At 41.3% G+C, this 21122-nt stretch overlaps 1 protein-coding gene across 1 annotated transcript; it reads left to right on the top strand.

Annotated features, from left to right (window-relative positions):
• Positions 1-6167: 6167 nt before the first annotated feature.
• Positions 6168-19881, top strand: LOC104640860 (cytochrome P450 2J6). The gene is made up of 10 exons (XM_075761396.1): positions 6168-7710; positions 9217-9330; positions 10701-10863; positions 13019-13168; positions 13626-13786; positions 14480-14656; positions 15433-15574; positions 16828-17015; positions 18140-18281; positions 19475-19881. Exons 1-10 carry the CDS (start codon positions 7705-7707, stop codon positions 19651-19653), a joined length of 1422 nt encoding a protein of 473 aa, XP_075617511.1. The 5' UTR covers positions 6168-7704; the 3' UTR covers positions 19654-19881.
• Positions 19882-21122: the final 1241 nt, after the last annotated feature.

Below are 21122 nucleotides of genomic sequence, written 5' to 3'. Positions count from 1 at the left end.
TTTCTACTGCTAGGTGAGAGCTGTAGACATGCTGAAGCATGGTGAGGCAAAGTTATTTCAGAAAAGCTTAGACTGAATTTCACAAGGAAGGGAAAAGTAAGGAAGCTGTTTTAGAAGAATTCAATATTCCTTATTTTAATATTTTTAGTATATGTGAGCAGTAGGTCTTCACATAAATCTTGCTCTCTCTCCTCTGACACAAGTACTATTGCAAGAGCTCACCAATCAAGATGATGGATGTTAAGTTGGCTGTTCTGAACAGATGAGGAAATCTACTTTTGTAATGAAGGTTTCAGGCCATAGGAGTGGGAAAGAAATGCAACAACTGCAGAGGATGGGGAAAGAACAGCATCTTCAGAAAGGTGTGAAGCAAACAAATGATGAATGTTCATGCTGGGGGTGGAAAGGGTTCCTGGTACGCCTCTGCCCAGGGTGTGTGTCATCTGCTATGCCATAAATACCAGGGCTGATTTTTTTTTCTGTTGCAGAGACAGACTCAGTGTGCATTAGAAAACACTGACTGGTTCCATGCTGTGCATGTACCGCTTGGCAGGGTAGTGTGTGCTTGCTGCCTCGCCTGATGTCAAGCTAAATGGAGCAGACGATTGCTAAGCTGAGTTGGGATTTTTGGTTGGGTTTTTTTTTTTAAATTTTTTTTTCAGTGGAGACACTAAAATTTGGATTTCTCAGCTTAGCTGTTCCTTCCACCCCTGTACCCCCCAGTCTTTCAGGAGCTTCATAACAGGAGCTGTTAATTGATCGGTGACATCAGAATTTCTCTGTGGGAAGAGAATTGCACAGACAAAGTATGTCCAGGCAAGCACTGAGAGAGGGAGAGTGTCACTTTGAGCACAGAACTAGAGTGAACACAAGACTGGGAAATATGAGCAAAGTAAGCTCCCATTCTGTGTTTCTGTTCAGTTCAGGAAAAGAGAACTTTTTCTTACATGCGTTATAAATAAACAGGGTAAGTTTTTGCCTCCTACTGTCATCTGTGCTGTTGGGACCTGAAGATTGATGAACTGTTTAGGTTGCATAGACAAAGTCCTGGAATGGGACTTGGGAACTTCATATTCTGTTCCTGTATCTGTTCATAGCTTGTCTGTGACTCTCTGGAATTTGCTTTATCTCTCTGGGCCTAATCAACACTGACGTTCATTTTTCGAAAGAGCTTTAAGATTGGCTCGTGAAAGCCAAGATGTAGGTGGCAGCTATGACTGTTCTGTTCTCTTCTTTCCCTGTCCCCTGCGTTTGCTTCCCACTCCTATGGCCTGAAAGCTTCATTAGAAAAACAGGTTTTCTGAGCTGACTAAACATCTCTGTCATCTCTACCGGTAAGCTCTTGCAATAGTATTTGTCAGACAAGAATGAGCAAGGCTTGCACGGAGAGGTGCTGCTCATACATAATGAAGATATTGGAACAAGGAAAACCAATTTTCGCCAAAACAACTGGCTTGCAAAAAGCTTCTCGGTAAACACCTGCCTATACCTGCTTGATCTCACCATTACTTTATTTGTATTTTGGTCCTTAATTCATAATTCATGCACATTAACTGAGTTCATTTAAATACTATCACTTCTGCATTACAATGAATCGTAATACCCATCACTTTAACCCTTCCTGCTAGTAATAAGGTAGCTAGTCATCCCAAAGTAAAAACAGATGGTTTATGTAATCTTACAGAGATTTACCAAGGTTTTCTCAACACAGGATTCTGTGTTGAGATTAATTAATTAATTTATTAAATTTATTAAAAGTAATTAACTTATTAATTTTCAGGCATATTTCTGAGGGTGTAGCGGGCTGAGACAGTGTGTGTGCGTCACTGACATGCAGTGACAGCAGGATTAGTTAAAAGCTAGAGCCTTAGCTATTAGGGAGGAAAGTGCCTGTTGCAAACATTCCTCATATTTTGTTTTTCCATTGCTTCTTGGTTTTTGTGGGTTTTTTGTGGGAGGGTGTGTGGGGGGGTTGTGTGTAAGGCGGTGTAGGTGAACAGTAAGGCACGGAGGTGGAAGCAATGCAGACCTTACGCAGGGGCTGTGGCACTGTATATCCTAATGGCGCAGGAACTACAAAAGTCTAATGCCCTTTGAGTCTTGCTGGTGTGCCAAGTGCTGTATAGTTTTGGTAGCACTCTGCAGTCAGCTGCAGAGGAGTTGGAGACAGGAATTTCATGGGCTAAACCACAGCGCAGCAAGTGTGTTACCCTCTTCTCACTAATGCATCAGGAAGAAGGAATGACTCTTGTGCAGAGTGTCTTATTTCTGGCATTTCCTAATTTGAGTATTTGCAACTTCAGCATTCTTTTTGACAGTTTCTCAGAGCAGTATCTAGTAGCCTAGATGTTGCACTTGGAATGTTGGAAGTCATGGTCAGAGCAGAAAATCTGAGATAAGACTTGCTGAAATAGGTATTAGAGTTCTGTTCCTTCCTGAAAGGGTGACAGTAACCCCAACTTGTACAACACTAGCTGAGAAATGTTCTGCTGTTTGTGCATTTGAGACTGGAAAGAAGTTAACAGTGCTCATCCCATTCACTTTCTTATTCAGGAAGCAGCCCAGGCTGAAATATTGAAGAGGTTCTGATTGCCCAGGATTGGAAAAGATATAATCCAATTTCGACAGTGTGGCAGTGCCCCACAGCTGAACAGCAGCTGACACAGGTCTACATTGTCAGAGGACGTTCAGAGAAAGCTAGTAATTGTATGTATTCCTCTTGATAAAGGGAGATCATCTAGATGGAATTGAAAGGATAAGCCTGTATGGTGCGTGAGCTTTGTTTTTTTAATAAGTTTTGTGCTTAATGTTATTTTTCTCCAACCTTTCTTTTGTTCTGTTACTGGATGTAACATATGGTAAGCAATAGCTGCAGAAATTCTGAAAAAGGTGCAGAGTAGAAACCTAGTAAACAAAAAGCCCGGAGGAAAATCTGAAATATTTGAATATTGTTCTTCCCTCTGATGTGAAAAGAAAATTAAAAAGTTAAATATTGAAAATTTTAAATTGTTTGAAACAACCATCTGGAAAATATCCTATTTAAAAACTTAGAAAAATGAAACAAAAATCTTAGTTGTTTTTTTTTTCTTCTTCTTTTATGACCACTTGCATTGCAGCCTACCCTCACTGGATCACCTTTGTGCAGATATTGTTTACCATACACAGAGAGACTCTGCCAGCAGCATGTACAAAATTTACAGCTATAAAGCAATTATCTATTGGCTAATATAATAGCTAGCTGTGGATAACATGCTACTGGGCTGAGCATTAATGCTTACAACCTCTCTTGAGACACTTTGAGTCTCTGCCCACCAGACAGCCATCAAATGGGGGAACGTCAGCTCCTGACATACCTTGGATCTAGCTGATTGTCAGTGTTGCTGAGTTGCTGTCTTCCAGTTCTCTGCTTTTTAGGTTTTGCTCTTTTCTTGTCAGTTTTTTTTTCTCATCAGTCCTTGAGCTGCTAGGATTATAGTCTCAACAATTACATTTATATCTGTTTTTATCTATATTGCAGGGCTCTAGTGTATGTTCTTTCTTGCACCTAGTTTTCTCAGCAAATTTGAAGCTTGAAACTCACTGGTAGGATGAATGTATCAAATGAAGTTTAGCAATTGAGGATCCTGTAATATCTAATACTTTCATCAATAACCTGTTTGGTAGACGGAAGAGTGTGCTTATACATTTACAGCTGACACAAAACCAAGCACTATGAACTGTAAAAAAAATTGACCTGAAAAAATAATCTGCCATTCAGTAAGGCTAGGGATAATGTAATTGTATACTGTGGATTATTTCTAATTATATGGTGAAGAAAGAAAGTCTAAGCAGAATCTGGGCAGATAAGGATCTAGGTTTTATAGCAGATCACAAACTTAGACATGAGTCACCTCTTTTCAGTGGTGCCCAGTGACAGGACAAGGGGCAACGGGCACACACTGGAGCATGGGAAGTTCCATCTGAACATGAAAAAAAACTTCTTCACTTTGAGGGTGACCAAGCACTGGAACAGGCTGCCCAGAGAGGTTGTGGAGTCTCCTTCTCTGGAGATATTCAAAACCCACCTGGACGCAATCCTGTGCAACCTGCTCTAGGTGATCCTGTTCTAGATGATCTCCAAAGGTTCCTTCTCAACCCCTACCATTCTGGGATTCTTCCCTGTGTGTGAAATTCGTTCTTAAGAAATTTGCTCAGCCTACGTGTCTCCACCTCACAAATTTATCTCCTGAATTATCTGAAGGAAGACTGTTTCTTCTTTAATTGCAGCCATGATTTGTATTGTCATAGCATGTTGGGAGAGAAAAGCTTGTAAAATAAGCTCCAGTGAATATACTTTCTGATAGTCTGGAAGGGTAAAAGGAGGTCAAAAGGGAAAACAATGATACACATGTTAATTCTGGATATGACAAGAATTCTTTCAGAAGTGAATGCTTCAGAGCAGAATAAAGTAGCTTCAGATGGTCCATACATAGCTGCTGTTGCTTCCCTAGTCAGACCTCTGTTGTAAAGCAGAAGTGATCTGCTCTGTCAGTGAGGCTCTTGTATTCCTGGTCATGTCTCTCCTAAATTGCCATGGGTTATACATGGTCCATGTACCGCTCCTAAATTGCCATGGGTGCATAGATGCTCTCCCCAGGAGCTGACTTCATCCTACCCTTGGAAACCTCAGGCAGGTAAGGTTTAATGCAGCCAGCCTATGACATTCTCCATACGACGAGGTGCATGTGAAATTATTACCTTTAGCTGAAATGATCAACTGCTATAACTGGCTAAAAAAAAAAGTTTTATGCTAATTACTGTAGACCTGAGAATCAATTTTTAAGAGACTGTGAAAGCAGGGAGAAATGATGGCATTCTTCCCTCCCTGATGCCATCTCACAAAAACCCTTACCTGTTGGGAAGGTATAAACCACATTATAGCAAGCTGAATTGCTACCCTTCTATACAGCTATGCCAATAGTGCTTACCTACAGGTAGGTACTATGGAAATGTGGAGTAACCAAATGGTTCCTGTTGCACTGCTGAACATGAGGGGCAGTGTACTGTGCAATGAGGCGTCTGAATGTACTCTGAGTTGGCACCATAGCGTCAATCTCCTTGTTGCGTGGGGAGATAGAAGCAAAACCACACACAGCTCTTAAGAATTCTCACTTACTGTACCCAATTATTTAGTGAAAGATAATAATTACAGTGGCTGAATCTGCAATAGTAAAATGTGGCAAGTGGCAAATGACAAAAGAGCCATCTTTCCCTGCTCACAGGGAGGGCAAACCACTGGAATTTAAGTAGAGGCATAGGTCTGACCTGATGTCCTTGATGCAGAAATTGTCAGAATTGGTTTTTTTTTTTTTTTTGGGGGGGGGGGGTGTGTCGGTTCTGTTTTGGTGTGGTGTGTGTTGTGGTGGGTTCTTTTTTTTGGGGGGGGGGGGGTGTATGTGTGTATATCTTTTTTTAAAGGAAGTTGTGCTTTAAAATATTTTGGAAAACCTGGAAAGAAAAATTTTCATGATACTAGCTGCTTGTATTATTTCTTGATTGAACTAAAGACTGACTAAGAAAAAATGTCATAAAGAAGTTAATACTGGTTTAAAGTTTCTCTTTCTGCTTGGGGTTTTAGGAAGAAGCTGGCAGTACTAAATGTCCATGAATCCTTCAGATAAAAAAGAAAATAATTAAAAAAAAAATCATCAGTTGTCATACCTGGACAGAAATGCAGGATGAGAAAAATAATATCTTCCATATGAAAGTGTGGGCTTAGGAAATGTCTAGCCTGACTAAAACTTCCATGGACTGAACTACAGGGCAAAAGCATGTAAAGTCTTCACTGTGTTTACAGAAATGGAAACCTGATCAGAACTGAGAAGTTATCAGAAAGTTGTGAGTGGTTTCAGACAAGATGCTTCTTTTTAAATTCTTCCAGATGTGGCAATGAACATTGTCAGACACAGTCATTGTGTATGTCTGGGTATGGAGAATGCATCTGAACATGTCTATGAAGCTTTGCATTATAAATCTGGTATCAAGATGGCCTGTGATGCCTGAGCAGCAGCAATTCAAGGTGAAAGGAAAAAACCAGCATGTTCCTTAGTTGCAATGCTGCTTGCAAACCAGGAAGGGATTATCAGTCTTGCTTACTAATCAAAGAGGGGAAGGAATATTCAAGGTTTTTTCTGTGTCTTTTTGCATGGATGGCTTTGCCAGGAAGAGAGGTTAAGAGACAGCCTAGGAGCAACTCCTCCTTTCTTGCAGTGCAGTATGGTTATTGCAAATATATACTGTCCTGACTGATTCCTGAGCGCTGGAAGAAACCTCTGGAGTCCAGTCAATTCCTGCATGAGGAAGGATATTCTTCTCCAGAGAAGCCTTCTTACCCTTCTCAAAAGGGCTTGAGATAGGTACCTTGAATACTACTGAAGAACTCACCTGAGGGAATAAAATGTGAAACTGTCTTTCAAAATGTGCCTGATGTCCTTTCTGCCAGCTAATAAGTAACGCCAATAGATTACGCAAGTGGAAGCCCAAGGATGGGCTGTTTTGTTTAAACAAATCTTGAGAGAGAATGACAGCCTGCAAAGGACATCTCTGCTCTGACGAGGAGCAACAGCCTCAGAGAAAGTGCACGGCAAGAGAGCAGGGGGCATGGTGGAGGGCAGCAATTCAGATCAACACTTGCCCTTTTAGGTCCTTTCTGCAGGGTGCTCTATATTTTTGGGTGAGCACTCTGCACACATGGAGCTCTTCACCTTCTGCAGCCTTTTGCAGGCATTTAAATTCACCCTGCCTGATGGATTTAAAGAAGCCAATACACAATATCTTTTGGGGACCACTGGGCAGCCCCATCCCTATTAGGTCCATGCTGTTCTTTGTGAGGCATCTTGGTACCAACAGCCTATTCCACTAACTTCACTCAAGAAAACTTCTATGAACTGCTCCTGTTTGTAGTTTCTTGTGTTGAGGAGGTCTTTGTATGTGCTCCTTCAGGTGCTGTGAATTAAAAATAAAGCAAAGAACTACAGACTCTGCCATTAATGCTGGCTGAGCAGGAGTTCTGCTACTGAGGGAAGGCAGAAACTCTAATGTGTAAAGCCTCCTAGTGGAAAGAACTCAGTCCCAACAGGGAGTGTGAAAACCTTGGCTGCTGAAGGAGGCATCCAGCTCTAGACCTGATAGGAAAAGTAGTCAGCAGAGCTGTCAGTCTGTGGTCCCAAACAAGCAACAGAGCTCTGTTATCTAGGAGTATGGTGATCCCTGAAGAGTGTTGGCCTGTGCTCCCTGTCCTCCTGTACTTTGTGGGATGAGTCAGTCATCTGCTTTTAGCGGAACTTGGCCAGAACAAAAGCAAAGGCCGTTGTGTTTGCAGAGGAGTTCAGTATGATAATCTTGCTGGGATTTCTGCTGCAGCTGGAGTCATGGGCACAATGTGAACTGCTGTCCATCAGGTTGTTGAGTCCACACCTGTGGAGTTCTGAAGATCTATATCTCTGGCAATGCTAGCCTTCCTCTCCCACTACCAGGATTTTTCCACCTGTAAAATGAGAATAAGTAAGAGCACTTGTTCACCTGGAATTGTTACAGACCCCTGAGAGAGCACACTGCAGCCTCCCCTCGGGATTTCCAGTGTTCTTATAGAACATCTCAAACTTGTTCCTTCTTATACTTGCCAGTCCCTGAGCAGCCACTCTTGGGAAATGCTGCTGTAAACACATGCAGGTGAGGTGGAGTGTGTTGTGCTGCTGGGCAGCAAGCTGCTACAAGCTGTACTCAAAGGCAGCTCTGGGATCTAACAATGTCCAGGCTAAGAGTCTCTTTGTTGACCTGCCTGTCCTTTAGCTGTGGTCTCTAGTAATTATGTGACCTAGAGGTATGTTAGAAAAATCTACCCTGAGTTCAGAAGAGGGGCCCCAGTGAGGAAATAAAAAGCCAGGAGCTTCTAGGGTTAAACCAGAGGGAAATTCTTTGACCTATTAGCATTTGCTAGGATGTGGGAATAAACTGCTGTGGGAATAAACTGCTCCATGTGCCATCTGCCACCTTTGTTTGCCATTATAGGCAGGTAAAGAGTTTGCCATGTGAAATGTCTGTGCTGGAGGAAATTTAGGAAGTAATTTGCATCTCTGAATTATTACAGTTTGACGACAACATACTTTGTAAAATCCTATAATTTCCTTAGCTCCCTTATTGCAGTGGAGTTTAGTCTTAGACCAGTCATGGTAGAGGGCTGGAGAAAAAGAGAAAACAGTGCTTGGGGCACAGCGATCCTTGGTCCAGCCATGCTGGGTCTGGAGTTGCTCTTCTCAGTTCAGTTTTCTGTGTATCCTCTGCAGCAAAGGCAGCTGTGAGAGGCACTTGGCTGCCTTCTTTCAGGTGCACTGTGCTTGCAGGCCAGCTATGGGTGAGCTCTGGTGTGTAGACCTGAGTAGCTCAGAAAAGCATGGATCAGGGGTGCGGCCAGGCCTTTGATGAGTGGAAGACTATTTTGATTCCACCAGACTCTTCAGAATGTTTCCAGAGAAAGTTCAGTGGTGTCTCCTGAGATGTGATGAACTTGGTATTTCTTTGCACATGAGATGCTTTTTGTCAATAGCACTAGCTAGGTTTGATTCTTCACTGTGCCATTTGCGGTTCATCTATATTGTTTACTGTGAAAACTCAGATTACAACACTTCCTTGCTCTTGGTTCCCAAATCTGCATTTGCAACCACTCTTATATAAAGCTACTGACTGCTTCCTTTTGCCTCTGCCCCAAGAATGCTACCTGGTGAGTGGTCCTGTCCTTGTCTGTGTACGCAGTAGCTACATGACAGCTGCAGCTTCGTATCTGAGCTCTTGGCTTGCATGTAGTCAGTGCTTTGAGTGACATGTTCCATCAAACTGATTGCTTAAAGGGATGTTTCCAATTGAGGTGCCTGCCTTCTAGCCTTTACTGGATCTTAAAGGATGGTAGCTATTAGCATATTGCAGCATAGCGATGTATTAAATACATTCAAGAATGGGAACACTCCTCACTTTCTGGGATCAGGAAGTGTGATAGGAAAGAAGGGAGGAGAAAAATTCAGAAAGCTTAGATGCGATAGGGAAGAGTTAAGAAGAACAATATAGAGTAATTTCAACAGACAGATTCATAGCAATATTCTCAGTGATAGAGTAGTTTGGAGGTGTGAAATGACGATAAGTGTAATTCTCATATCCCTAGTTTTGTTTCTTCTGGGTGCGCAGTTCCTGAAATTGCAATGGAAAAGTCGTGGATTTCCTCCTGGACCAACACCATTTCCCATCATTGGAAGTGTCTGGTGGATAAATTTTAGAGCTGATCATGGGAGCCTGAAAAAGGTATGCATTTGCAGATGTGAACTAAAGAATTACTGAGGCAAAAACTGTAAAAACTGGTGGTGGCTGTTGATAGGCTAATGTGGTAACAGGGAGAACTTAATCCTGAGGCAAGGTGAATCATAGAAGTTAAATTAAGTGCTAAGCAAGTTAAGTAAAATCTGCAGAGTCTAATTCATGCGAAAGCTAATATGTGTGCAAGTTAAACAGAACTGAGGATGGTAATTTTGCCTCAAAAAATAGTTCTGGTTTTTAAGGGAGGCTTTTTGCCTTGAAAGAAAAAAGTGTTTCTCAGATATCCCACCACAGACATATGCAGAAAAAAAATCTTCTAAAACCAGGTGTCTTGAATTCAGAAGATGTGAAAAGCATACCAGTATGTCTTCTGCTGTCATGGGATGGAAATAAGATTGTATCCTATATGCAGCCAAAACCTTATCTCCATTGTTTTTCTGAAGCCCAGTCTGGGAAGTGCTCCTTGCAGATGAGCTAAGGATGTAAATGATGGTGAAAGGAAGGAACTGATAGGAAGAATTAGGTCCATGCTAAGCATGGTAATACAGGTTCTTTCAGTACTCAATGTCCTCCGCTGAGCCAAAACTTCACAAAAGAATCCAATGTGTTGATATATTTTTCAAGCTGTGACCTTCCCTTAGGTGCTAAGTGCAACCTGCATGTCGGGGGTATCTGGCTGCAGCTGGAGAATGTTGGCTTCAGAAAAGGGAACTTAAAAGACCTTGATGCTAAACTTTTCTCATGGGTACATGTTTGTCACTGTGGGGGGACAGAGTGGTACTGTCCTTGCTGAATAACCACAGGGTTGCCCGAGAGCAGTCCCCATCGCTGCCCAAGCAGAGGTGGGATCTATGCTCAGATGCCTCAGCTGACGCTACTTCTGTATAAGAGGGGAAGAGGTCCTGCCATTGAAACTTGAAATCTGCAGTACTAGGAGGAGAGTGACACCTGGAATATGTAATTTCAAGACGTTCTAGTTGTTGGCTGAGGAAATGACATATGGAGTTGAAAAATGTAATCAAGAATGGGCAGGTGAAATTTCATGTGAAACCCAATACGGATCTGTAAACACTCAGGGGCATTTTCCTAATCGTTAATATTGCAAAGGCAACCCAAGCCAAGTTTTAAAAAGAAGAGTGTCTATTCTTTTATCATTCACATTGCTGTGAGTAGTGGGTTCCCAGAGAGAGCCCAGGACCTTACTGTGGTAAGTACTCTCACTGCAAAACAAAATCACCATCCCTTTTCTCTTCCTGAACCCCTGAGTAATGTCATGCTGGAAGAGAGCAGCACATCCTGTGTGCATTTTGGTTGATGTTATTTATTGGGTATTTATTTAGCATTGATCTAACCTACAGCTGGCAAAAATCTATGGCAACATTTGTACCCTGTGGCTGGGTCACAAACCTATTGTGGTGCTGTACGGATTCCAAGCTGTGAAGGATGGTCTCACCACCAACTCGGAGGATGTTTCTGGGCGACTACAGACCTATGTCTTCAACAAAATGGCAAATGGAAAGGGTAAGATGTTAATATCTGTGGAACGACTTTGTTCTTGGCTTTCTTTATTTCCTCTCATATTTTCCTTACTGATAAGCCCTTAGTCCCCAATTCACCTGTTCTGTCTACTTGGCGTGAATGATGTAATTCTGCAGCTTTATTCAAAGTTGTCTCCAAAGTCCCCATCACATGTGTATTTCAGAATCTCATCAAAGCAGCAATATCTGTACCTAGCTAGGTCTTGCTTGTTCATTTGTAGTGTTGTCTAAGTGTATGTCCTGATTTGAAATAATCTGGAGCTTGCAGCCTCCTCTGCATGCTGAGGCTAAAGTAATTCTTTATGCTCCCAGCTGTTTGTTTACAGCAAAGGCTGCTGTAAGGAAAGCATGTACAGAGCTGTTGAACAAGGTCTAGCCTTTCGGGAAGTCCGAAGGCACAGGAAGGTCACTGGAGCTTTAAATGTATTAGCTAGACTGTAGGTGCAACATATCCTTATTCAGAGCTTCTTATTGTGCTGTCATTTACATCAGACACTACTTCATTCCAGTGGATGGAGAACAAAGAGGGTGCTGTGTGTAAAACAGAAATGATTGAACTTGTTTCCACCAGCCTTTTATCCAGAGGATATAGAGTAGATGCCTTTATTCTCAGTCAGGCTTTGTTGCATGTGGACTGCAGTCTGGAAAGCTTTAATTCATAATACTAGCTAATGTAAGTAGAGAAAAACATCTTTAAGGAATAGATATGATTAAGTCTGGGGCCATTTCAGTCCATTTGGAAGGGTCTTTATGGCCACCTTTTATCTAAGTTACATGGAGTAAAGCAGCTGGGCTGTGAGAAGCTGCCCTAGCACTAGCAATTTGTAGCAGGCATGGCTTGAACAAATGGCTGCAGCATGGCTGCAAGTTGGCACCTCTCTGCAACACAAATACCTGTCCATTGGGCTGGCTCCTTTTCTGCTAGCCCAGGCTCCCGGGAATAGAGGAGAGTTATTCCAGACAGCGGTCAAGCAGCTGTCTCAGTGAGCAAGATGGCTTTCCCAGGGGAAGCGTGGGCTGGACTGGTGGAGGGAAGTGATTCCCCACCATGAGGACCAAATGGTTTATGCTGGACTGTCTGCTAGAACGCAGACTCACAGCACAGGGGCCTGGGATTCCTTCCTGTCCCACAGGGAGACCTCTGGCCCTAGGAAGCTGCTTGTAGATTGGCTAAATTCTGCTTTTCCTACTCTGGTTCTTGCTAGGTGGTTCTTGCCCTGGCTTTGTTGTCTTTCCAGGAGGGACCTGGACCAGGATGAGAGCTCTATATCTGGTGATAACAGCCTGGCAAAAGCAGGATCCCCTAAAACCACAGTCTGTGTAGCACAGACAACATGTGCTCAGAACCAGTTATCAACTCTAGCCATTAAAGAGTTTTTCTTTTTAAAGCACTACCAACAGGGAGATGTGATGATCTCCAGAAGGTTTGCATAAGGTTAAGAAGCACAAGCCTAGGAAATGCCCAGACCTCCCCGATGAGCTCCACAGAAATCTCTCTTGGCTATGAGTAGCTTGGTGAGAGACACCATCATATTTCCAGCTGGTAGAAACCTGAACTTATTGTTTTTGAGGAAAGTTGTCTTTGCCACTCCTGCAGAGCTGACATGTGGCAACATCTGCAAGAACAAAATATCCATATGGGGATGTTGGCAAACATAGCTTACGCGTAAGTATTAATTGTATTAGAAGATTGTACAAGATAATAAATGAGATCTTGTAAGAGATTGCATGAACTGGGCTATAAGCCTTTCTATGTGAATAAGGGTTTAGATTCATTTCTGCTCAAAGCATGGGCAAACAAAAGGCAACACCAACCCACACTGCCTTTGCAACTTGTAGCAGGCTGTGGAGTGGAGTTTCAAGTAATGACCACTGTTCTTGGATTCTTCAGAAGGAATAGGACTAGTGTTGGAAGGCAGGTGTGTGAGTCCTGAGATCTGAGTGGGCTTTTTGCGGGGGTGGGAATATATTAACCAAGGTGGTTTCTCTGTCTCTAACAAAACAACTAGAAGAGCACTGCCTGATGTGGCTCTCTTCTTTATGAGTGGCAGCATGATGAGAAGATGACTCTTACTGTGTATGTCCTTTACTATTATATGAATATTACATGACATAAAATTGATTCTTGATGGCTGAAGGTATCCTGGTCTCAAATGGTCTCATCTGGAAACATCAGAGACATTTTGCAATTGGAGCTCTCCGAAAACTGGGAATGGGGAACAAAGGAATGGAGCGCGGGATACAAAACGAGGCCCATTATCTGGTCGAGTTCTTCAGGGACAAAGATGGTATGCTATTGACAAGGTGCTTGGGAACTGTGTCTGGGCTTTTGACATAGTACATAGTCTGCGTGACACTAAGAGTAAAGACTAACTATTTTTGCTCCAGAAAAGAATGGGTTTGGAGCACAGCTTAGATTTAGAGTGCAGTCAAACCTGTTTATACAGTCAGATCTCAGCGATGCATATTTTTGGTATGAATACCAAGATCAAGATTTTAAAAAAAGGAAAAAGGCAGCAAACAAAGAAACAAGGCTGGGAGTTAAAGACTTGAGGCCTTCCTGTCCTCGTTTTTGAATTAGGTTTATCTTTCGTTACGTTTGCCAGTGAATGTTGGGTGTTTCAGTGTAACACTATAAATAGCATGGAGGACATCTATAATAAAACATCATTGTCATCTTGCTTCCAGCATAGCAAAGGAGATAAAGGAAGTGCTTTGGAGATGAATGTTTATTTCTGTCTGCAGGAAGAGCTGTTGACCCGTCCTTCCCCATTGTTCATGCTGTCTCTAATGTGATCTGTGCTGTGGTTTTTGGACATCGTTTCTCCCGGGAGGATGAAACCTTCCGCCAGCTGATTGAAGCATACAATTGTATAGTGGCTTTTGGGAACAGCTGCATTTACTATGTGAGAAAATGACTAATTAAATATGCAAATTATTATTGTGCACATTATTTATTGCACTATTATGCAATAATATTATAATATATTATTATAGTTATTGCATTATTTAATACACATTAAATACTGATAAAAATTCTGAATGTGAATATGAACTGGACCTGCAGTGCTTTGGGTTTGGCATCGTTCAACTATCATATTAATATTAATAATCTTTATTAGAATTTCTCAGCAAAGGTGATGTGCTTGAACTTTTCTGTAATGGAAACACCAGTATTGTTAAGGTGAAAAGGTATCTTTGTATCAAAATTAAAGAGAATTATTTTTTTTTCCTGTGTGCTAAGGTAATATATATTATAATGTTTTTTAGTATTAAATCTATTAATATTAAATACATGTTAAATCTCTTGGCAGAAGTGAATTCTTTTGTTGGTGTATTAACAGAGCAAATACAAGCAGGGTTATACAGTAAGGATAGAAAAAGAATCCAGGGTGGAAACTGTGTTGTCTTTAATTTGTGGTTTTAATGTGTGTTCACGTACACAACACTTACCCAACATTTCTCTTTGATACTGCGGTATTTTTCCTAGAGAAATTAATTCAGCAATTTAGCACCAAAAACATCCATGCTGTATCTCTATAACAGCCTTGCTCATGTCATGTAACTTACTGCATCTGTGTTGAACGCTTGCTCCACAGATGTATGAAATTTTCCCACGGGCTGTGGAGTACCTCCTAGGACCTGCACAGAAAGCATCACTGTCCTGTGATTTTGTTCGTTCTTTCATAAGGCAGGAAATCAAAAGCCACAGGGAAAGAGGCAAAATAGATGAACCAGAAGATTTCATTGACTTTTACCTGGATCAGATACAGAAAGTGAGTAATTTATGCTGTATGTGACACAGATCCTATCAGAACGGGTTCCCTGCACCTCTCCTACAGTTGTCTATACATAGCATCATTATTACAGAGCTCTACGATGCAGTTTAAAAACTCTGCTGTCAAATTGAAATATGAACTTTGAATAGTTAGTTTAACAACTTGTTTTAGAAGTGTAAATTAATTACATTGGTTTGTTGTTATACTGTGGAATCCTCAGTGCGGGCAGGGCAGTGGGCGGTAGGGAGGACTTTGAAAAGGTGCAGATGTTTGGAGGGCTGTCTAATTCTGATTCTTTGTGTCTTACTAATATTTGCATTTATTGTCTTTGTGCTTTGTACTGAGATTTTGTGTGCTTAGTAGTAGTGCATGATAATCATAAAAATCTTAAAATTATGGCAGTCTCTGCGCTAAAAAAAGCATAAATCTTTTAAAATGGTAACATATTATATGCAGTAGATAGCTGAAATCAGCAAGGGTGCAGGGTGGGATAAAACTACTTTGTTATGGTTTTTTTTTCTGATGTGGAAGTTAGCAGCAAGGCAGCAAGTCACTCTAGAAGGCAGCATAACAGGACCTCAACAGCACCTGTAATTTAACAGTATCAATGTGCTTATTTGAGAAAAATCTTTGCATAAATCTTTGATTTACTCAAGTATCTATATTTTCTCTGCCCTCTAGAAATATTGTTTGTTTAGGTGTAGTGATGGCTGTCTGTCTCAGTGCTGTTACACAGGTATACCCTATTTTACCTTTCTCATTGACACCCGTAGACTAAAAATATCCCCAATTCTACATTTGATGAAGACAACATGGTGCAGTCTGTTTTTGACCTTTTCCTGGGTGGCTCAGAGACCACTGCCACCACTCTGCGCTGGGCTCTGCTCTATATGGTGGCTTATCCTGATGTCCAAGGTGAGTTGTAGACACGAACACGGGTGTGTTTCAAGTAGAACAACTGTCTATTACACTTTTTTATTTTGTTAAGATCAATTTGTTTTGAAGATCAAGCTTTCTTTTTAAGATCACATTTTTGAGCTTTTCTTTTAAGAAGCCAGTGAATTAGAAAAATTTCGGAGAGACATTTTAAAATAATTTCAGGGATATTCAGCTTCTGATACTGTATTATGTCTTGTTGATTTTTGTCAGACTGTTTCAGTACTGTAAGCATATAATGGAAGATACAGTCCGGCTGAAAACACTCGAGGTGAAGTATGAGCTTGGGTTAGGGAAAAGTGACACTTCTGGTATCCAGAACGTGTAATAAGAATATATTATTTGCACTCGTTAATGGAGACATCAGTTGTATTTCTGTATAATAAGTATATTTATTGTAACATATGGGAATGTTAAACAGAGAAGGAAGATGCTAATGGGAAGACAAAAAGATGACTGGAAAATTTTAGATGGGGGCATAGTTGCACACTAGTTTCAAAATTTTTGAATGATTTAACACAGGGCTGTCAGGTGATGAACTGCTAAGCCAAGTGCATGTTTTCGACTCTCAGGGTTTCTAGCTCTAAACCTTCTTTTCATGCTTTTGGAGCTAGAATGCACACACATACCTTTTCAAAATCTAATAAAATAAAAAGCAAACAAAACTTCTTAGATTACTAGGCTAATTTTTAAGCATGAAATTTGACCCTGAACCCTCTGAGACTGTATAAGCTATTTTACTGAACCCTAGATAACAGCCAAAAGAGATTAACAGTTAGTAATGGTTTGGTAATATTATCCTGTTCCAGTTTTCAACCTTACATATGTGTTTCAGCTTGATATGAAGGTTCCCTTGCAACATGCTCATTAGTGTGCTTTGAGTCTGTATTTAGCTAGAGTAAAAATAATAGCTTGAGTAATTGAATTTGATCTCTTAAGAAGAAGTTCTTGTTTTATTTACAGTTCACTCTCCTTCCTTTAAATATAAAGCTCAATAAATCTGTTGGGCTTGTAGAAAGATGAACTAAACATAGAACCTACAAACTAGGAAACGCCAGAGTGTATAAGTAGATAGTTGTATAAATGTAATTACAATTTAAGACATCATAAGTATAAATTACTTACATATTGTATTTTTTATCACTACAATAATCCAAAAAGAAAATGAAAACTCTGTTTCATGCAAAACAGTGTTCTTGTATCTATAATGGACTTTTTTTTTTTTTTGGTAGAAAAAGTCCAGAAAGAGCTAGATGCCGTTCTGAGTCCTTCCCATCTAATCTGCTATGAGGATCGGAAGAAACTGCCTTATACAAATGCTGTGATTCATGAGATCATGCGCTTTGGTAGCATTATTTTAATCACAATTCCCAGAGAAGCAGTGAAGGATACAACTGTTTTAGGGTATCAGCTTCCAAAGGTACAGATATCCTTTCTATTCCAATGTGATCTTTGGCCATGAATGAAGTTCCTTGCAGTCACGTTTACCATTAACCCCTTTTTCCCTCCAGTTCAGGACAGATGGGTGCTGGCTACAGCCCTGGCAGACAGCGCGATGTCCCTCCCACGCTCTCTGGCCTGTGCCTTTGTCTCATAGACAGTGATTAAAAATGCTTGCCAAAAGCGCAGTTTCACACCAATTAAACTAGTATTCTGCGAGAGTGCTGCAGAGTCTTACTTTCCAAGAGCCTGTGATTTTGAAATACTTTATAAGTGTTTGAGCTCTTAGTCTTCTCTGAGGTCTTTTGAAAGTATATCAGAAATGTACGGTTGTGTCAGTAGGGAAGGTGCAGAAGGCTATTCATGCTGAGATGTCAGTCATGTGGACAAATGGGAGATGGAATGTTTTCTTCATTGGTGATGTCCGAGACTAATACTAAGCGTCTCCTCAACTTCATTCGCTTAGGACTTCTTTTTGTTATTATTATCTCTCTGGCATCATATTTGAAATATGATTAAGATGTTTCCCCACAGCTTCTGAACTGCCACCTAACCTCAAATAAAAAGCTTCTTCGTCATGTTCAGCCTTTCCAAACTTAACCTCGATGCCAAACCTCCCCAAAGGCACACGCGGAGGCACCTCCCTGCACACCCCTGCTCTGTGGTGGTTGTCACGCACACCTTTCCCACCTCTGCCTTGATAATTTGAAATATACTATTTCATTTCCAGGGTGCTTTGTTCTTCATTTGTCAAAACCTGTCAAAGCTTGTGGGAAAATAATTTTACTAGATTTAGGATAAGGTGCTAAAGAACTGCAGACCACTCACTCTGTTGCATTTGCTAATAGAATAGAAGAAAAGGAGACATGAAGGAATACAGCAGGGAAATTGCTGAACCTGAAGTACTGAAGTTTCTTTTCTTTCTTAGTTTTTGAAAGAAAAAAACCCCATCAGAACAGTTAGAGATTTTTTTTTCCCCCTAATAAAATAATCTTTCACTTCTGCTGCCTCTTGATGTGACCAGCTGAATTATAGCTGGAATCTGTTTGTGTTCTTTTCTTCTTGATCTGAGAGAGAACTGAGCCAATAGCATCTTCCTTTCAGGGCACTATGATTATGGCAAACATAGACTCAGCTCTTTTTGACCCTGAATACTGGGAGACCCCTCACCAGTTCAACCCTGGTCATTTCTTGGACAAGGATGGAAATTTTGTGACCCGAGAGGCCTTCTTAGCCTTCTCAGCAGGTAAGTGCACTGATAACTGAACCTGTTTGATTGGGTTAGATTGTGAGTCTGAAGCCGTATTATCTTCATTGCGGAGAATGCTAAAGGGAGTGTAATCCCAAACTGTAGGAGCACATGGTTTTCACAGCCCAGAAAAATGTTTGATTACAAAAATAAGTTGTTCGGTAATTGTATAAACCCTAGATCTTAGGAATTTTGTGAAAATGCAGAGAAAGTAAAAGGAGTAAGGCCCTAGAATTTCCAATAATTTGGGAATTTGAGTCCTCACACTATTGTACTCTGTCATCCTCTGCATATGCCACGTTATACTATTATAATGGCTGTTCTGTGGCAGGCTGCTCTGCTGGAGCTGACTGATTTTGTATAAATAATTCAATATTCATCGGTGCAGAAATTTGAAGCTGGATCAAATACATCCCAGATGGCTACGTCTTTCCTGGGGAGCTTCTGGAGTTGCTCTTTCACCCCACGTGTGAGTTTATAGAAGCTTAAACAAACAAAAGCTCTTGGGGAACATGCCAGGATGGAATCACCTGGTTGTCAGAGCCCCCAGCTGAGATGTGGAAGTGTCAGGCTCAGGTTCCTGGCCCAAACTGGGCAGAAGAGAAATTTAAACATTGGTTTCTCACATCCAAGTTGAATGGCCTGACCACTACACTTCAGGGTCTGTCACTGTGACTGAAAATTATATCCTAAACACATTTAATTGATAAATTTGGAACTTTTTTTTTAACAAGTTGTTTTCACTGAAAACATTATGTAGGAAAATATCTAGTCAGATGTAGAATGTCCTCTGTATTCTGTTTTGTCACTGCTATTAATGAAGAAAAGTCAGCCTGTGCTAAGTGGAAGCTGTGAGGGAACCTGAAGATGCTTTCTTGTCATTCTCATTTGGAATCAAGAGACTGAACTCAATTCATAAAATCGAGGAGTCCTATAGATTAGGAAATAAAGTATGACACTACTGAGAAGCATCTCTGGTATCTTTTTCTATAATCTGGGCAGATCCTGTGAAGAAGGATTGCAGACATCTCAATTGTTCAGTCAGGTCAATCAGAGAGGAGAATGTCAAATTCAGCAAAGCCTTTTGTTCCTCAATGAGGTTGAGTGATACTCTTTTCAAAATCTGGGAAGCAGGCGGTGGTTACAGACCTCTGTGAGGACTGACTGCTCTTTGCCGTCTCCCTCTGCAGGCCATCGTATATGTCTGGGAGAGGTGCTGGCAAGGATGGAACTTTTCATCATCTTCTGCAGCCTGTTGCAGACATTCAAGTTCACTCCACCAGAAGGAGTTAAGGAAGTCAACACAGACATTGTCTTTGGGAGCACAATGAAACCCCATCCATACAAGCTCTGTGCAGTTCTTCGCTAGGCTGCTGGGTATTACAGATTTGAGAAATTGCCACAGGTTTGCTAATGTGCTGATCTTTTGTGCACCTTTTGTGGTTTTCATTTCTAGATCAAATTCAGTGTGAATCTATCCTTGTTGTGTTATACGTCTAAGACGCTGGCCCTGAAAAACACTCTGGTTTCTCAGTGTTGGGAAAATCTCTGTACATTTTTTTCCTGCTGTATTACTAATGAAATAAACATAGAAAATTATTACAGTGTCTGGTCTTACTAGAAACTCAACAGGAATCTCACTGGAGGGAGAAGGAACAATAAAGACGGGTGTTGGGAGGTTTTTCCCTCATTCCCATGCATTCTCAGATCTAGAGTGGGGTAGCCCCATAGGTGGGGAAACAAAGTGGGTGTAAACGGTAACAGACCAGCGGGCTGGCCTGAAAATGGGCTTTTTGTGTATATTGTTGTGGTGCATTTGAGAGGCATTTCTGTGAAAGAGGGAGTCCTCTCACACAGTGGAGTTTGCGATGATAATGGTGTACAGTAGTCTAGATTGGCCATGTCTCTTTATTGATGCCTGAAAGCACAGTTAAGGGGACTGCCTGCAGTCTTGTGAAGCAAAGCTTCGTGCCTGCAAAGGAGGGACAGGACAGGAGAAATTTTTGAGGTGTTTCATAAGAGCTGTGTGAGAATCAAACTTCCTGAAAGCTGTCAGTGAGCACAGGGGCAGTTGCACCCTGCCTTCCAACCACTGAGCTGAGACTTAGCAGAGCTGCCAAGTTAAGCGTGCCTGTAATTAAGGCATGCACATCAGGCAAGAGCTGTGCAAGACGCAGCTGGCAGAAGCAGGAGCAATGCCCAAGCAGGGCTAGCAAAAAGCAAGTGCCAGAAACCACTTGCACTGAGAGGCTGGCCTTGTTACCCAGGAAGATTTAAAAATCAAGGTCAGAGTGAGGGCTACTACTGGATGTAGCAAGCACTCTGTTGCTCTACCAGTTTCCTTCCTTGAGGAAAAGACTTTACAATTGTTATTGCAATTATACTTCCAGGATTAGTTGTCATTGCCTTGTTTATCCACCATGTTAGTGTTTTCTTTCTTTAGTGTAATGCTGTTGGTTAAAAGCGTTTATTTGCTTTTGTAAAGGAGCTCAGTATCACAAGGTTCAGTATTCTCTTCTCAGGCTTCTGGATAGGGGCTCAAATGGATGTTTTTATCAAGACCCCACAGGTTTGAAGCTGGCACATCTGCCTAGCTGCAGCTAGGCAGAGCTTGGCAGGAGAGATGTGAAAGCTTAGCAGGTCAAGCAGGTGAAGCCAAGATGGCTCTCATTCCGTGTCTAGCTCTGTGACACTGCATTGTATCGTGTTGGCGTAGATTCTGTTGGGAGTGGAGGGTGGGTTGTGCACTACTGAAAACTAAGATTCAGTTTTTCTACCAATATAAAGATGGTGTCGCAAAAATGAGTGTAATGAGGCAATTGGGTAGCTGGTGTCTGC

Source organism: Balearica regulorum, chromosome 9 (genome assembly GCF_011004875.1).
Source record: "Balearica regulorum gibbericeps isolate bBalReg1 chromosome 9, bBalReg1.pri, whole genome shotgun sequence".
NCBI lineage: Eukaryota > Metazoa > Chordata > Aves > Gruiformes > Gruidae > Balearica > Balearica regulorum.
This window is presented reverse-complemented; position numbering and strand designations above follow the sequence as displayed.

Coding starts and splice junctions, on each gene's coding strand:
- LOC104640860 (XM_075761396.1), top strand. Junction 13,169..13,625: donor GTTCTTCAGGGACAAAGATG/GTATGCTATTGA, acceptor TTCTGTCTGCAG/GAAGAGCTGTTGACCCGTCC. Junction 17,016..18,139: donor TAGGGTATCAGCTTCCAAAG/GTACAGATATCC, acceptor TCTTCCTTTCAG/GGCACTATGATTATGGCAAA.